This window comes from Trematomus bernacchii, unplaced genomic scaffold, assembly GCF_902827165.1.
Source record: "Trematomus bernacchii unplaced genomic scaffold, fTreBer1.1, whole genome shotgun sequence".
Taxonomy (NCBI): Eukaryota; Metazoa; Chordata; class Actinopteri; order Perciformes; family Nototheniidae; genus Trematomus; species Trematomus bernacchii.
The window spans coordinates 244,325-262,397 of record NW_022987769.1 but is presented as its reverse complement, the minus strand read 5'-3'; the positions used below and the strand labels follow the sequence as shown (position 1 = coordinate 262,397).

Below are 18,073 nucleotides of genomic sequence, written 5' to 3'. Positions count from 1 at the left end.
TTTACATCATAAGCTTATTCTGTTAAATAATACAAATACATCCAAACCCTTCAAATGATAGAACATGTGAAGGCCTGAAGCGAGGACTTCTCTTTCAGTCTTTAGTTAAAGGGGAGGAAGTCTGACTGCCTGTATTTATTGAAAGTACTCACCCTGAGGGACGCTGCCTAAGCCCACCTCTGTGGAGACAACATGTCGTTAGAGCGTTTCATTACTTAACTTCAACTCAAATGAAAGATAGCGTTTGTGTTTACGGACCTCGGCCCGACAGGAAGAGCTCGGCCGAGCTGCGAGCTTCACCCAGAGCGTCGACCCGAGCGATGACCGAGTACACGCCTACAGAGATAACACCATCATTTATTACCACATCTCTTTCTGCTATCTCACTTCCTCACCAGGCTTTACTATAATATCTATTTCACCTTTAACTGCGCCTTAAATGTGTCTTAACATGTGCTATAGAAATAAACTAAACTAACCTTGAACTATAACCTCCACACAGTGACCACCAGGTCTTATTATGTGTTGGCTTTATCAACCTTTACTTGCCAAATAAACTGTTTTTAAGGTTTTAAACAAACTGTTATTTAGTTATTAACAGTTTGTCCAGGCATGAAACTCACTATTTAGATTAGCAATATGTGATGACTCACTAACAGAGGAGGTGCAGTGGAGCTGTGGATGATCTCTAATGAGGGTTTGAACAGGAAGTGGAGAAAGGGTCAGGGCTTCATGAGGGTTTGAACAGGAAGTGGAGAAAGGGTCAGGGCTTCATAAGGGTTTGAACAGGAAGTGGAGAAAGGGTCAGGGCTTCATGAGGGTTTGAACAGGAAGTGGAGAAAGGGTCAGGGCTTCATAAGGGTTTGAACAGGAAGTGGAGAAAGGGTCAGGGCTTCATGAGGGTTTGAACAGGAAGTGGAGAAAGGGTCAGGGCTTCATGAGGGTTTGAACAGGAAGTGGAGAAAGGGTCAGGGCGTCATGAGGTGATTAAATATAAGCATTTGACCCTCTCAATATGAAATGAATCTATATGAATGGTCAGATTTCTGCGGTTTAGGACAGACCTTCGTCCTCCGCTGTCACGTTGACGATGGTCATGAAGTGGCGGCGGCCGTCCGTCCTGAACTCGTACTTCGGGCTCTCGCTGAGCTCCCATGATCCTTTGTACCACGCCACGGAGGCGTGGTCGAAACCCAGCTCGCACTCGAAGGTGGCACGATGGCGCTCGCTCACTTCGATGCTCCGGATGCTTTTAGTGAACTGGATCTGTTCCCCTGAACCACCCGGGTCATAAGAGAGGGGTTTGATCATGAGTTCAAGGCCCAGAGGGGTTCAAGAGAAACACTGAACACAAGCAAACACAGGGTAACGAGGAACAAAGGCAAGAGGAAGAAGATAAAGACAGAAGAGGAACCAAGTGAAGCCAAATAAACACTGGAGATAAAGGCAGAGGAACACACACAGAATGAAGAGGACTAACACATCAGGAACAACTCCAAGATAAACAGGTACATGTGAAGAGGTGTAAGGTTAAGAGGTCAGTGGGGGTTAGCTCGGTACGGCTCACCTGGTGGTAAAAAAGACGCTACAGACAGGAAGTGGCCGGTCTCCCTGTGGACAGGAAGTGAGTGCGTACCTGTGACGGTGAGCTTGGCGTTGGAGATGTGCGGTCCACACACCACCCGGTAGTTGCCCTGGTCCTGGCCCGAGCACGTCTTGATCTTCAGGAAGTGGCGTTCGCCCTCGCTGCCGATGTCGTACCTGTCTCCGGCCTCCAGCTTCTGCGTGCCTTTGTACCAGGTGAGGCAGATCTCGGGGTAGTTGATGCGCAGACGGCACTGGAAGGTGGCGCTCTGGCTCTCCAGAGCCGTCTGGTCGCTGATGTCCTCGAGGACCGTCACCGGCTGAGAGGACAAATAACCCAATGAATCCACTTCCTTCTGAATCATTTAGTCGTTAGTTTAGGAATACATTCTCACAACAGGCTGACTTTTTTTAAAGGTCTCCTATTATACTATTTTGAGGCATATATTATAGGAGAACTCTCCCAGCAGAAACTCAGCTAAATGCTGCCGTGATGAAACTCCATATCATGTTCCAAACCACATGAAGGATTCTCTCTGAAACAGTATGGAGCTCAAACTCTTTCTCTCTCTCAGGTTTACCACAAGGTGACTTCCTTTTGATTTCCTGCTTCTTCACACATGCTCTCTCCAGTACAGGTTAGCTCTGAGTGTTAGCATGCTAATGTAAACACAGACCATATTACTTCCAGAACACGTCTCATTGTTTCTGACAGCAACGTTTCTGATTGGCCCGTGGGTGTAAAGCCCGCCCACATTTTAGTAATGCGGTCATGACGCAGCAAATCTGGATCAGCTCCGTTGTTCCCCCGTTTTTAGAGATGTGGGTACGGAGGAAAAGAGAGAGGGGTTTATTTCCTGACACTTTGTGAGTCTCCTGACACACCGGGACACACCGGGGACACACCGGGGACACATGGTGATGTAGAGAAGACATCACTTAGTGAGTCTCCTGACACACCGGGGACACACCGGGACACACCGGGGACACACCGGGGACACATGGTGATGTAGAGAAGACATCACTTAGTGAGTCTCCTGACACACCGGGGACACACCGGGGACACACCGGGGACACATGGTGATGTAGAGAAGACATCAGAAAGTGCATTTTGCATGATAGGAGACCTTTAAAGTAACTAATTTGCACAATTCTAATGATTGCATTTATATTAGATTCTGCATGTTGTACCTCGGTGCTGGCGCGTCCCTCCAGCTGCTGGATGAGGCGAGCCATGTCCTCTTCCTCCACCTGGCCTCCATGCTCCACTTCCTGCAGAGATACAGAGACAACATGTCCTCATTCACCACTCTGATAGCTACTTTAAAAAGGGAAGCAAACGTCGTCTTTCTCTGACAGTCCGATAACCACAACACCAAGTCAATTCCTCATATGTGTTAACCTACCTGGTCATAAACCTGTTGGAGATACAGCATGTTAACTTAGCCTAACATTAGCTTAGCATAAAGACTGTAATGGGGTAGAAACAGCTAGCCTCGCTGTGTCTCTGCGCGGCTGTTTTAGGGATGATGTATTCCTTGTGACCCTGAAGGCAGCATCTACCTGGTCCAATAGCATTTCTCTATGTGATTCAGCTCGTGTTAACCACAGACCGTATTTCAGGATAACAACCAAAAACACATTCAGGGAACCATTGACCTCCAGACCAGGGGACAGGAAGTGAAATAAAGAGCATTTTCTTTACCACTTTCCCGGTCTCCATCTCCTTCTCCCTCTTCAGGAACTCGATGGCCTGCAGGATGGCGCGGTAGTCGTGGATGCCGTGCTCCTGCAGGATCTTCTCGTAGTCTTTGGGGTTGTGTCCTCTCAGCAGGTCCACGATGTTGAAGTCTCCTTCCTTCTTGGGACTCTTCTGCTTTGAGGGAGTCCTGGAAAACATCAAGAACAAAATCAGATGTGAGAAATCTCAGATCCTCTGCTAGTAAAGAGGACGGAGTTCTGTCTTCCTCAACTTCTCATTCATCCTCAAAGATTCAACAAAGAAACTCTTGTTTACTCAATTGGAGTACATCCAACAAAGTCAGAGGAAACTTCGCTAGAAAAACATCTCACACGTGGTCTACGGTGCAAAACCTCTCCAGCTGTGTAATAATAGGTGATTCAAATGGAATAAATAATGCAGTTTATAGCTTGATTCTGAACTCACATTCACATAACGTTGTTCAGCAAAACGAAGAATTCAACTAGCTTGCACTATTGTTTTATCTGTTTTATTAGTTTGATGTCCTCTATATATTCATGTTGCTCTGTTGGAGGAGTACGTTTTCCATTGCCATATTTCCAGTGTTGCTGCTGAGCTCATGATGATAAACACTTGAAATTGAAATAGCTTTATAACTTATAACTATATTTTGGTTGTTTCTCAAAATGTTTCTCAAACCAATGTGTTGCGTCTTAGTGTAACGTGCTACAGCCTCTGCAGTGTGTGTGTTTCTCATAACCATGTTTCCGTACTTCTTCAGCCGGGTCCGGATGTCTCCCAGTCCCTCCGCCTCCTCCTTCTTGCTGACCTCCAGGTCGGCGCTGCTCTCGATCTCTCCGTGTTTGTTGGTGGCGACGCAGCGGTACTGACCCGAGTCCGACTTGGTCACCTCTCTGATCTCCATCTTGGCGTCCTGGCCCTTCTGCTCGATGGAGATGCGACCACCGGGGGTGATCTGCCTCCACTTGCCCTTCATCCACTTCACGCTGGGGATCGGGTCTCCGCTGATCTTAGCGATGAAGGTGGCGGTGCCCTCTGCAGAGGAAACACGAAGAACATGAAGGGGCGTACACTTCCTCCTGACCAACACTTCCTCCTGACCAACACTTCCTCCTGACCAACACTTCCTCCTGACCAACACTTCCTCCTGACCATGACCTGTTCCTGTGTTACGGGACTAATATGTAGTCTTTAAAATGGACGTCTTGTACCACATCAAGAACGATCACATAGTGTACACCCAGCATTAAACCTGTTAGACATTTAAGATAGATAGATAGATAGATACTCAAACTATGTAGCAGTGAGTTCTCTGCCATATGTTTCACAAACTGCATTCCACTTACTCTCAGTGGCAGAAACCGTCTGCAGTTCCTCGATGAAGAACAGGTTGTCCAGTCTCTTGGCGGGGGCGGCTGCAGCTGCAGCCGGGGCGGCGGCTGCAGCCGGGGCGGCGGCTGCAGCCGGGGAGGCGGCTGCAGCCGGGGTGGCGGCTGCAGCCGGGGAGGCGGCCTCCGGGGGGGAAACCTTCACTCCTGAGTCTGAAGAGAAATCATGACCAGGTGAGTCCGACATAAAGAAGCCCAGCCTCAAACACCAGCAGCAGTGAAGGAGGGAGACTCGTTATCGGGTACTTTGGTTTTAAGTTATAACCATAAACCTTAAACCCACAATATTTAAAAATGTGTGTTTTGGAGGTAAACAAACGGTAAAAGATTTCACTTTTTGAACAGATTGTAAACTTTGCAAGGCTTTTATCAGAAAGTTGAAGGAAGAATAAGCTTATCCCCAAATGTAATTTCAGTAAATTACATGTTAAGACACAAGGATTCGACTTGTTATTCCTATTCTATATGATCTTACCTAAATGATCACAAAGCACCAAAACACATGTTCCTGGTTAATCATATAAGGTATCCAGGTTTGTTAGATAATAAAAAGCCTACCTCTCACGGCGACCTTGGACTTGCAGAAGTTGCTGCCGGTGGCGTTGGAGGCCTTGCAGAGGTAATCCCCAGCCTCGCTCTTTGAGGCCGGGCTGACCTCCAGACAGGCCGACCCGCCAACAAACGTGATGCGAGTGTTCCCGCTGGACTTCAGCTCCCTCCTGTCCTTCATCCACTGGATGTTCAGAGGAGGGGAGCCGGTCACATGACACTTCAGGCTCAGCTTCTCGCCCTCGTTCACCGTCACCGGCTCCAGAGGAACATCAAACTTCGGAGCCTGGCCAGTTTCTGGAGGAGAGGCGTGGAAGAAGGATTTAAAACTGGAACTGGACGGGCAAAGGAGCATCTCCTGCAGACCTACAAGTCTTTGTGTTTCAGTCTTCATTGACCTATACCTGAAATGAACCCAACTACACAGCCGTCAGAAACACACTCCAGCTGCTGATACGCAGCAAGATGGGAGTTTGGTTCACAGACTGAATAAATGTGTCCTGGATTAATACGTTCATTTGAACCAGCAACCAAGCTAGGTATCTTCCTCCATATTTCCCAGTGCTTGATTACAAAAAGACATTCTTTGCATCCATACAAGTTATCTTCTCTGCACAAAACATATTTGTGAGAATATTTACAGTGGCCAAAGAACAGAACATGGATCCTTCAGTGTCCTCTTACATAACTGTGCAACTTCCTGGAGTACTAATGCTAACACAATCACCCGCTGCTGTTGGTCGGCTGACCACAGATGCAGCTTGTGTTATCAGACTGTTCTCACCTCCTGCAAACATGAAGATCTATTCATGGTAGAAATGTTGGGTTTTACCTGAAGATGATTGCCCTTTCAGAGGAACACACTACAGCCAATCATCAGTAGACTATAGAAATGCTTGAACCAATATACCTGTGATGTTCAGAGTCACCCGACAGGAAGCCTTGCCGGCCTCGTTGGACGCCTCGCAGGAGTACACGCCGCCGTCAGAGCTGCTGGAGTCTCTGACGGACAGCACGGCCACGTTGTTCTCTAAGCTCATGGCGTATTTGTCGGAGCCGTAGATCTGGTTGTTGTCCTTGTACCAGGTGATGCTCAGCGGCTGCGAGCCGGACACCCGAGCCTCCATCTTCACCGTCTTACCCACAGAATCCATCATGGACTCCGAGGGCCTCTTGGTGAAGTTGGGAGGGACTTTGCGCTCTGTTATCGGGGAGAGAGGAGAGAAAGTCAGGCCATGTTTTGACAGTGGGAAGGGGTTTCGAAATTCAGATCATCATCACAAGGCCACCGGGCCTTCACAGAGCATCTGGGAAAACAGAGAGCCACTTAGGACGACATACAAACAACCTGCAACATACAAGCGAGCAAATCAAGAAAAACACAAAGACTAAGAAATCCCTTTTTAGAGCAAGCAAATATTCAGATGATCATCCACAACAATGTGGAGCACATGCTCTGAAGGACCTTTAACACCTTAAGTATAATCTTTATCTGTTCAAACCAACAACCACAAGTTAACCATGAACACACCAACAGAATAACCCAGGATTTGAGATGTCATCAAATTCCCTTCGTGTTACCAACGGAGACAAGACCACAGGAAACAAGAACTACACCGCACGTTAGGGTTAGTGACGGGAACCACACGGGGGGACGTTTGTACGGCGTTACCTATTTTAACGTTAGCGTGACAGGTGTCACTGCCTTCGGCATTGGAAATTTCGCACGTGTATTTCCCGGCCGAGGCAGCCCTGTCGCCGTTGAGGACCTCCAGAGTGCAGGTGGAGGCGGTGATTTTGACGTTGTAGAGGTAAGAAGCCCAGATCAGCTTGTCATCCTTCTTCCACGTCACGTAGACCCTCTGGCTGCCGGAGTACGAGCACTGCAGCTTCAGAGGCTTACCCAGCTGGTGGCTCTTGTCCGCCAGCTTCTTCACAAAGCGTACGGGCTCTGAGAGAAGCAATGTGGAGGTCAGTCACAGAAACCACTGAGGTCGAACATGCGTAGGACACGCTATGAGTCTGGAAGTATCCGAAGGACTCCGTGGATGTTCTCATGCGTAGAAAGAGAGGCTATGTGAATGCTGGGACGTTTACCTGTACGTAAAGCAATGCAGCTCTCAGGCATATGTGAGTGGTTACCTGGAGGTGTTATTAACTTCATGCATTAACTGCAAGCAGGATGCGTTAGCGTTACCTAGTTTCACATGAGCGTGGCAGGTATCAGAGCCTTGGGCATTGGATATTTCGCAAGTATATCTCCCAGAAGCCTCTTCTCGGTCGCTGTTGAGGACATCCAACACACAGCCGCTGTCGGTGGTCTTCACATTGTACTTATAGGAAGCCCAGATCACTCCCCCGTCTTTCTTCCAGCTCACGCTCAGTCTTTGGCTGCCGGTGAACGCCACTCTCAGCGACAGCGGCTCGCCGACCCTGAACGTGGTGTTTTCCAGCTTCCTGATGAAGCGGGCTGGCTCTGTGAGAAGCAGTGATGGTTGTTAGTTGTGAAGGTGGTGGAAAGCAAGCAGAAGCAAGTAACTATCATGATTTATGATCCACTGATGGGATTCAATTAGGCTTTAAACGTGCAGCAGAATCTCAACGCACTCCTGTGCGCCGCGATGTGAAAGGGTTCATTATTATTTATATTAGGTTCTGACTATCCTGTCCATTTGGCATTTTTATTACATGTGTCAGGTCCACATTGGATCAAGAACAAACAAATGCTTTGTTCAACATCCAAAGATTTTAACTTAAATAAATATCTATCTATTGTGGAAAGAGTAGATGCAGCTAGCGCAACTAACTAATGTCTGCATGGAGTAAATGCTATGACCGACAGGGTCCGTGTGGAACGCGTGCCCGCAGCCTTAACATCTGGCTAAATACTTAACTTGGCGATAAATATGTGAAAGTAAATGTGAAGTATTATAAGAACTCCAGTGTTGGACTACAGCCAGAAAGAGACTTGTTCCAGCTGTTCAGAAAGGACATCCTGTGTGGTTGAAATCCAGCGTAGAAGCCGGTCTGGGAGTACGATGAGATTCTGCTTCCTACAGCCACGTATAAGCAAATGTTTAATGCTAGTGTGAGAGGTTATACCTTTCTTAGCGGTTTTAAGAACGACATAAGCATCGCAGCTGGCCGAACACTCTGCGTTAGAGATCTGACAACAGTACAGCCCGGCTGCTTCCTCTCGGTCGCTGTTCAGGACCTCCAGAGTGCAGCAGGAGTCCGTGGTTTTCACGTTGTACTGGTACGAAGCCCAGATTATCTTCCCTTCCTTGGTCCAGTTGACGTGCACTCGCTGACTGCCACTGTACGTGCATGTCAGATGCAGAGGTTGGCCCAGGAGGTAGGACGTGTCCTGGAGCTTTTTCACGAAGCGCACAGGTTCTGAGAGAAGCAATACGGGTTAGTGAGGTCATGTAGCCGGAGCTGAGAGCTAATCAGTGAGAGAGAGTATGTTACCTAGTCTGATCTGAGCGTGGCAGATAGCAGAGCTGCTGGCATTGGATATTTCACAGGAATATCTCCCAGCAGCCTCCTCTCTGTCACTGTTGAGGACCTCTAACACACAGGAGCTGCCTGTCGTCTTCACGTTGTACTTGTAAGAAGCCCAGATGGGTTTGCCATCTTTCCTCCAGCTCACGTGCACGAGCTGGCTGCCCGTGAACGTGACCTGGAGCTTCAGAGGCTGGCCGACCCTAAAGCTCATGTCCTGCAGTGGTTTCACGAAGCGCATCGGTTCTAGGAGAGATGGCAGCGGTTAGTCAGCTACTGAGGGAGATGATGTGAAATAAAGTTAGCTGTTAAAACTACAAGGAAGGCTCATTGCTTTTGGTTTTTAACGATTTTCAACAACAAATAGACCGATTTTCTTAATGTATTTTTGACAGATGATAACGTAAAAGTTGATGGAGAGTTTCCAGATGTTTAATTCTGTTGTTAGGACTTTGGCGTTTTTATCTTTCCAGAAAATGTACCATTGTTTCTCCTCATCCACGTTCTTTAAAAAAGTCCTTTCTGTTTGACTTTGTTATCCTGTGTAGCATCAACAGCACGACCCTGTGTGGCATAATGTATGTTTCCATAGCCTGACATTAATCATCTGTGCAGATAACTGTAAACTTAAACAAATATATATGTATCGTTTATTTATTACCATGTATAATATGAATTGACTCGATAAATGCTAAATGCTGATTGTTTGTAATGCATTGCCGTTCCCGATGAATGCACGTTTTGTTTGTATGAATACAACCCAGAACAATGAGCCCTCACTACCACTTGTCCTGTGTTACCTAGTGTGACCTGTGCGTAACAGACGGCGCTGTTCTCAGAGTTAGAAATCTCGCAGGAGTATTTCCCCACGGCTTCGATGCGGTCGCTGTTGAGGACCTCCAGAACGCAGGAGTTCTCCGTGGTCTTCACATTGTATTTGTAGCAGGCCCAGACAGGTTTCCCATCCTTTCTCCAGCTCACGTTGACTGGAGGGCTGGCACCGTAGGCGCAGTACAGCGACAGGGGGCGGCCGAGTGTGTACGTGGTGTCTTCCAGCTCTTTGATAAAGTGCACAGGTTCTACAGGAGGCAACGGGCATGTTAGTTAGTGGCAGGTTTGTGTAAGCAAGCAAATGCATGTTGAAGTCAAAGATAACTTAAATGTGTCATTTCTAAATGTAAAACTGACTGGTCGTCAGAGGCTTTACCTATCTTAACCATAGCATGGCAGATAGCAGTGCCCTCTGAGTTGGAAATCTCGCAAGAGTATTTCCCAGCGGCCTCTCGGCGGTCGCTGTTGAGCACCTCCAGGCTGCTGCAGGATTTGGTGGTTTTGACGTTGTATTTGTACGACGCCCAGATGAGTTTGCCGTCCTTCATCCAGGTCACGTAAATCCTCTGGCTGCCGGTGAACGTGCACTCCAGCATCAGAGGCTTACCCACTTTATAGAAGGTGTTCCTCAGTTTTCTCACAAAGCTAACAGGCTCTAAGAAATCAATTAGCAGTGTTGTGTTAGTGTTAGAAGAGAACAGATGACATGATATACCCTGTGATAAACATGGCTGTAAAGAGGAGAGGTGCTCAGGTGTGTTACCTAGTTTGACATTGGCGTGGCAGATATCGGTTCCCGCAGCGTTAGACAGTTCACACGTGTATTTTCCTACGGCCTCTTTGCGGTCGCTGTTGAGGACCTCCAGGACGCAGGAATCTTTGGTGGTCTTAACGTTGTACTTGTATGAAGCCCAGATGAGTTTACCGTCTTTCTTCCAGGTGACGCTCATCCTCTGGCTCCCGGTGTACGTACACCTGAGGCTCAGAGGTTCACCGAGTCTGAAAAGAGTGTCTTCCAGCTTTGTTTGGAAGCACGGCGGCTCTGAGAGGAGTAATGGTTGGGTTAGTTGCATGAAGCCTACAGTATGTTATGCTAGCAGGCAGATGGTGGTCTACACTTTATGTAACCCTACTTAAAGACCACAAACCGCTGGAATGCTCTATACAACAGGCGGACACAGTTAATAGTGGTGTGTTAAGAGTTGTGACTTTACCTAGGGTGACACGAGCGTGGCAGACGTCCGTTCCCGCTTTGTTGGAAATTTCGCAAGTGTAAGTCCCAGCTGCCTCTGGGCGGTCGCTGTTGAGGACGTCCAGGAAGCAAACTGAATCAGTCGTCCTAACGTTATACTGATAAGACGCCCAGATCATCTTGCCGTCCTTCTTCCAGGTGACGTAGACCCTCTGGCTGCCGGCGTACGTGCACACCAGAGTCAGAGGCTTACCAACTATGAAAGTAGTGTCTTCCAGTTTCTTGATAAAGCGCACGGGTTCTGAGAGAAGCAAGGCGTGTGTTAGACAGGTGGTTATACTGCCATGCATTTACTTCTAAGGCTGATTATGGATCACATTTACCAACAGTCAGAGAACTACTTAATGAAATGTGTATTTACCCAAGAGTTTATAACCAGAGAAAACATTATCATATATAAGGTAGGAAAACTCTGAACAAGACCACGCAGGGTTGATTTAAATAAAGTAGTATGTAAACAAGCATCACCTGTCACTGTCACGTTACAGCTGGCAGAGGCCGATCCGATCCGGTTATCTGCCGTGCAGACGTATTCACCATGATCAAACTTGGTGGTTTTGGTCAGTTTCAAAGTGGCAACACCTTTAGAGAACTCCATGGAGCAGATGTCAGATTTGCGGAGCTTCCCGCCGGCTCTAAACCAAGCTAGGGAGATGTCGGGAGTTCCTAAAATACTGCATTTCAAGGTAACCGCTTGGCCCAGACATACCTCCACTGGCTCCATCTTTTCAACAAAGTACGGTCGTTCTGAAGCAGAAGATGGTGGTTTATGATCACATGAAAGAATGAATTATTGACTGAATGAATAAACCCTTCATGCTGCTTCATTATTTTACCTAGAATTGAAATCTGTGCTTCGCATCTGTCACTTCCGACTCCGTTGTCTACTTCACAAGAGTATCTCCCGGTGGCCTCCACCCTGTCTGCGTTGAGGACCTCCAGGATGCAGGAGGAGTCTGTGGTGGTCACGTTGTATTGGTACGAGGCCCAGATGAGTTTCCCATCCTTCTTCCAGGTCACGTTGGTTCTGGGAGTGCCTGCAAATGTGACCCCGAGCAACAGAGGCTTCCCCTTCTCAGAGGAAACGTCCCTCAGTTTCTTCACAAAGTGCACCGGTTCTGAGAGAGGTAATTTCATCGTCAGTAACACGAAGCTCACTCAGAAGAAGAAGTTAAACAAGGATAATGCTAACAAACCTTTCACAAACAGGTTCACAGGGCAGCTCTCCTTCCCTGCGTTGTTAATGATCTGGCAGGTGTACTCTCCTGCGTGGGCCTTCTCCACCTTTTGGAGCAGCAAAGAGGCGACCCCATCCTTCAGGGCCAGCTCGCAGCCCCGGCCATGCTGCATCTCCTTGGCTCCCCTGAACCATTTCACCTTCAGGGGGGCGCTACCTTTCACTTTAGCCGAGAAAGACACGTTTTTGCCGGGCAGCGTTTCCTTTGCTTCTGGCTTTTCCACAAAGGATGGAGGTTCTGGGTTTCAAATAAAGAAGATGAGTTGTAAGAGATTTAATCACCATCTTCAAAGCGTCCACGTTGGGGAATTGACTGGACTCTATTCACGCCTACTGACCTGTCACATTCATGGAAGCACTGGTCTCACTGGCCCCTGCAGCATTTACAGCTTTACAGGTGTACTTGCCAGAGTCGGACATGCAGATTGTGGGGACTCTCAGTCTGCAGGTGTTATCGGTGCAGCTCATGTCGTAGTTCGGCCCGCTCTTGACCTCCTGGCCGTTGTGGAACCAGGAAGTGGTTAAAGGAGCAGAGCCAGCAACCTTACAGTCCATCTCGCCCGGCTTACCAACAACAAGCTGGGTGTCTCTCAGCTTCCTGATGAAGCTCGGTGGAATCAACTTATCTATTGTCAGAAAAACAACCAGTTATGAATCAATTCGGAGCTAACTTTTGATACAAAAAGTTCAAAATGTAAATCTAGAAACCTGACAAACCTGAGACGGAGAGTTTAGTTTTGCAAGAGGCGGTACCAACGTTATTGGTGATCTCTAGCTTGTACTCTCCGGCGTCTGCTTTGTCAGCAGAGCGGAGCTTCAGGACGGCCACCTTCTTTGTGAAGGACGTCTGGTACTTGGCGCCAGCAGACAGCACTTTGCTATCTTTGAACCACTTAACGTTCAGCTCTGGAGAGCCGGACACTCTGACCTCAAGAGAGACGTTCTCTCCTGACTTCACGTTCAGGGACTCTGGGCTATCCACAATAGCGGCGGGTTCTAAAAATCAGGGAAGAAGTTATTAATCTAAACAAATCCTGACCTGGTAGTTATGTACTAAAGTCTAGAGGAGGTCTACCAACCTAGAACCGTCACTTGGGAGACGGACTCCACAACGCCAGACTCGCTGCTCAGCCGGCAGGTGTATTTGCCAGCGGTGGTGGAGTCAGCTTTAGGCACCACAAGGGTGACCACATTATTCTCAAAGGTGATCTTCCTGTTGTCCCCATCTCTGAGGATGTGATCCTTGTCCTGCACCCAGGACACGGTCACGGCCTCAGAGCCTCTCACCGTGGCGCTCAGAGTCAGCTGATGGCCGACGCTCACCGTCTGGTCCACCAGCTTCTTCACAAACGTTGGTTTTTCTGAGTATTGATGGAGAGATGAAAGGTGAGCTAATCACTAAGACTAGATGCTAATGAAATGACCTTTGACTGTGTACTGACCTCTCAGGCTAATGGTAGTGCGACAGGTTGCACTTTCTACATTGTTGGACACTCTGCACTCGTAGAGGCCGGCGTCCTCCTGCTCCAGCTTCACAATGTGGAGCGCGGCTGAGCTGCCTTCACTGACCATCTTATACTTCCTGCTCTCCTTCAATGGCCGCTTCTCTTTGTACCAGTTAACCACGAAAGGCGGAGTGCCGTACACCTCACAGTGCAGGCTGGCCTCTTTCCCTTTAACGCCCTCTACGGGACTGGGAGTTTTGATAAAGGATGGGGACTCTGGAAGATATATCAGAGATATATTAATAAACTGCAGAACAATCCATGGGACATGATTTGTGGGTCAGGGTCATGCTCATATTCAGTCCATGGGACATGATTTGTGGTTCAGGGTCATGCTCATATTCAGTCCATGCGAGGGAATCCATCCAGACGCCAACAAGAAGTTCATTAGTGAAGAAATCAGGACTTAAAGCTGGAGCGCAGGACTTTTAAAAACAAATATACGTTCATTTTGAGGAAAACAGGTTCACAAAATAACGGGGAAGATTAGCGCTGTGTGTTCTGCAGTATGACGCAGATGTGCTGATGAACCTCGCCACATCTTCCTCGAGTCATAACGAGCATTTCCATCTTCTGAACGGCAAGTTTTCTACTTCTCTGAACATCCCTGTGTTCTCCAATATGGTAATGACTCTCAGAGGGGGGAGACAAACACACTGCACTCCAGCTTTGAGATGGAAAAACACAAGTCTTCTGGAGGTCATTCCACAAATAGGGAAAAACATGCCTAAAAAAAGAGAAACACTCATGCTGTCGAACACACTGGAAGAAAACAATCTGATTTCGCACTGAGACAGGGAGCAACTGTTTGTATCATGCTGACGTTTCCAAAAACACTCATAAGAAAAGGTCAAACTCAAGACGTAATATTAAAATCTGCATCACGGGGGGGTGTTCATTCCTTATTTTCATGCCACACAAGTTTAGAGGGACCACATGGACGTGAGGCAGAAACACCCGCTGGATAGCTGACCTTGGACAGTGAGCACGGTGCTGCAGCTCACACTGCCAGCATCGTTGTGCGCCTCACAGGTGAAGACGCCGTTATCCGCAAACCTGGTGCTTTGCAACTGCAGGTGTGCAGTCGAGTCGACAAACATCGTTTTATAGTTGTCTCCGTCCGTTATCTTTTGGTCATTTTTATACCAGCACATTTTCAGGGAGCGCGAGGCGATGGCCTTGCATTGGAAACGGTATCCCTCACACTGCTTCACAAACGTAGTGGGGGGGAGTTTCAGGACAAACTGAGGGGGCTCTGCAAAGTCAAAGAAAGATCAAGTTACTATGAGTGGATGAATGAATGGGAGGGAGGGAGGGAGGTGACTGAACACAACACAAACTCCTCGGGAGGAAAGAGGTGGTCAGGTGGAGGGAATAAAGAATAAGGAGCTTTTAAAAAAAGATGGAGTTATGATGGTGGGAGGACGATAAAAAAGAAGTCCAACCTTTCACCAACAACTCCACTGCAGAGTTCACAACGCCCGCTGCGTTGCTAACGTGACACGAGTAAACCCCAGAGTGCTGCATCCCGACGGCGGGGAGCTCTACGGACGAGGAGTATTCCTTCCGGCTGATCGAACACCTCGGCCCGGGGAGGAGCTCCATGCCATCCTTGAACCATTTCACCGTTAACGGAGAAGTTCCCTCAAAGACACTTCTGAAGAGCACCGTGGAGTTCTGAGCGACAGCCTGAGACTCGAGCTCAGCTACAAACCTCGGTGGCACTAAAACCCACACAGAAAGATGATTACTTCACAGGACTCACAGCCTCGGAGTACATCATGTATAACGTTTGGATGCTAACCTTTAGCGGTGAGCACTGCACTGCACACACAGCTGCCTGCAGCGTTCATCACTTTACAGGAGTACTCCCCCGTGTCAGCGCTCCCGCTCAGTTTCAACTCCAGCGACACAGTGTTTCCAACATGCAGGAGGTTATATCTGGAGCTCTTAGAGATGCCATCTTTCCCTTTGCTCCATTCAACAGACATTGGAAGAGACCCGGCAGCTTTGCACTGCAAGGTAACCACTGAACCCATGATGGCTTGAGTGTTTGTTAACTTCCTAACGAACGTCGGAGGGATTACTTCCTCTGTTCAGAGTGAAATTAAAAGATCATTAGAGTCAGAGAGAGAATCTGTTCTAAGGTATTTGTCCTAAGCTGTGGAGTATCTTCACAAACCTAAAACCAGCAGCAGGACTTTACAGCTGCAGGTCCCGACAGAATTGGAGGCCTCCAGCTGATACTCCCCCCCGTCCTGCTGCTCAGACGTCTGCATGCTAACACTGCTGAGGTTGTTCTCGTAGCAGAGGTGGAGCTTCCTGCTACACTGGAGCTCTCTGCCATCTTTAGTCCACCTCAACCTGATGGGAGGAGTTCCTGCTACCCTGCACTCCAGACTAACCGGGTCTCCACAGGTCACTTTGACTACCTCTGGCTTCTCTTGGATGGTTGGTGGTTCTAAAACACCGGGACAAAGAGGTGAGTGCACTTGTTGTAGACAGCATTAAAGCTACCTGTAATGTTATGCATGAAGCAGCAGTACCTTGCACGAGCAGGGAGGCAAAGCATGTGACCTGCCCGGCCTCGTTCACCACCTGGCAGGTGTACCCCCCGCTGTGAGTCGCCTCACAGGAGGGGATCCTGAGGACTGCCTCTTTGTTCTCAAACACCCTCTCAATCTGTGGACCCTCTGGGATCCAGGTCCCGTCCTTTAGCCAGTAGACACAGAGAGGCTGAGAGCCCTCCACTGTGCAGCGAAACAACGCCACCTCTCCCAGATTAGTGGATACATTCTCCATCTTCTTTACAAATGTTGGAAGGACTAATGCAAAGGAAGGATGTGGTTGTATTAACAGAAAGTGTTCAGAGGTGTAAAACTAATACATGTCAGTGGTATGTAAAACCAACCTTTCAGAGATAACACCGCAAAACTGGAACAACTGCCAGCCTCGTTGGCTACCATGCACTGATACGGCCCAGAATCCCCAGCGTTACAGTCCTGGATCTGCAAGCTCACATTTTCACCATCAGCGATGATATACTTCTTACTGGATTTGATTGGCTGTTTATCTTTGAACCATGTGACCTTAAACGGAGAACTTCCTCTCACTTTGCATGCAAACACAGCTGGAGAACATTTAACAACTTCCAGAGACGTCAGCTCTGCAGCAAACCGAGGAGGCTCTGAAATAGAGAAAGCAGAGGAACTGAAGCAGGCTGTGGTTTGTTTCAGTGAAGCAGGATTTATCTGTAACACGAGGGACACCAACCTATCACTTCCAGCTCCACGCTGCAGCTCTCTGTCCCGGCCTCGTTGGAGGCTTCACAGAAGTATTTCCCGCCATCATGCTCACTAACTTCCCTGATCTCTAACGTGGCTGCAGAGTTTTTAAACGCTGTCTGGTGTTTGACGCTCTGGTGCATCTCAGCTCCGTCTCTGAACCAGCGCACAGAGATCGGAGGAGAGCCCCCCACCTGACACTCAAACACCTGATTGCCTCCCACTCTGACCACTGACACACCCTCCGGTTTGTCAATGAAAAAGGGCGGTTCTGGAAAAGCACACACAGGAGTTATTGAGTATGGTGGTCGGAACAAAGTAAAGACTAGTGATAAAGAGACTAATATGAACCTTTCACAGAGAGTGTTGCCCGACAGGAAGTGGCGCCCACAGCGTTCTGTATCTCACACACATACTCTCCAGAGTCAGAAGCTTTAGCAGAGAGAAGCTCCAGAGAGCTGGACGAGGTGTGTCTGACCACAGAGCGATCAGCACTGGATATCATCTCCTTCCTGTTTGTAAACCATTTGATGGTCAGCGGTGGCGTGCCAGAGACGCCAACATGAAACCTAACCATTGACCCCAGCAACACACTCATGGACTCAGGCTTTTCAAAGATGCATGGTGGATCTGTTGGTGGATAACACTGTTGTTATAACTTGTAAAACAACATATCATATGTGAACCTGGTACAGAGTTGTGAGGATAAAGTCTAACCTTTGACCACCACCGCCCCGGAGCTCCGCTCTGATCCCGCCCTGTTTGAAGCCATGCACATATATCTGCCGCTCTCTGTACTGTCCACACCACTGATCTCCAGGAAAGCAACATTTTCAAAGAAAGAGCACTTGTGTTTATCATCAGAGCGGATCTCCTCCTCCTCTCTGAACCACTGTACTGTCATCGGCAGCGAGCCGGACACCAGGCACTCCAGATGAGCAAACGATCCTCTGATAGCTTCTATCTCCGTCAGCCCTCTCGTGAAAGACGGTGGAAACATCTGATCTAAGACATGCAGAGTGCAGAAACAGTGTTCAGCTGCTTGAATAAAGGAAATAGACTCATTAGAGTTATAAAACCTCTGAATAAACTGACCTAAGATAGTAACGGCTGCCTCACAAGAGCTGCAGCCGGAGGCGTTAGAAACCTGGAAGCAGTATTCCCCGCTGTCCCTGAGCTCTGTTTGACTGAGACACAGCACGGAGCTGCAGTCTGA

The 18,073-nt window shown here is 48.3% G+C and overlaps 1 protein-coding gene across 1 annotated transcript in view; it reads right to left on the bottom strand.

Moving 5' to 3' along the window:
* Positions 1–18,073, bottom strand: part of LOC117496739 (titin-like) — a gene marked incomplete at its 3' end in the record, with an annotated part of 221,578 nt that overhangs the window by 149,306 nt on the left and 54,199 nt on the right. The window contains 23 exon segments of the mRNA XM_034148477.1: positions 1,637–1,904; positions 2,776–2,856; positions 3,290–3,473; positions 4,060–4,342; positions 4,654–4,848; positions 5,254–5,541; positions 6,155–6,445; positions 6,917–7,195; positions 7,442–7,720; positions 8,347–8,640; positions 8,716–8,994; positions 9,549–9,827; positions 9,956–10,234; positions 10,343–10,621; positions 10,794–11,072; positions 11,300–11,578; positions 11,668–11,949; positions 12,028–12,306; positions 12,407–12,694; positions 12,786–13,064; positions 13,148–13,429; positions 13,511–13,789; positions 14,547–14,828. Of these exon segments, the coding sequence (XP_034004368.1) occupies positions 1,637–1,904; positions 2,776–2,856; positions 3,290–3,473; positions 4,060–4,342; positions 4,654–4,848; positions 5,254–5,541; positions 6,155–6,445; positions 6,917–7,195; positions 7,442–7,720; positions 8,347–8,640; positions 8,716–8,994; positions 9,549–9,827; positions 9,956–10,234; positions 10,343–10,621; positions 10,794–11,072; positions 11,300–11,578; positions 11,668–11,949; positions 12,028–12,306; positions 12,407–12,694; positions 12,786–13,064; positions 13,148–13,429; positions 13,511–13,789; positions 14,547–14,828 (6,087 nt within the window).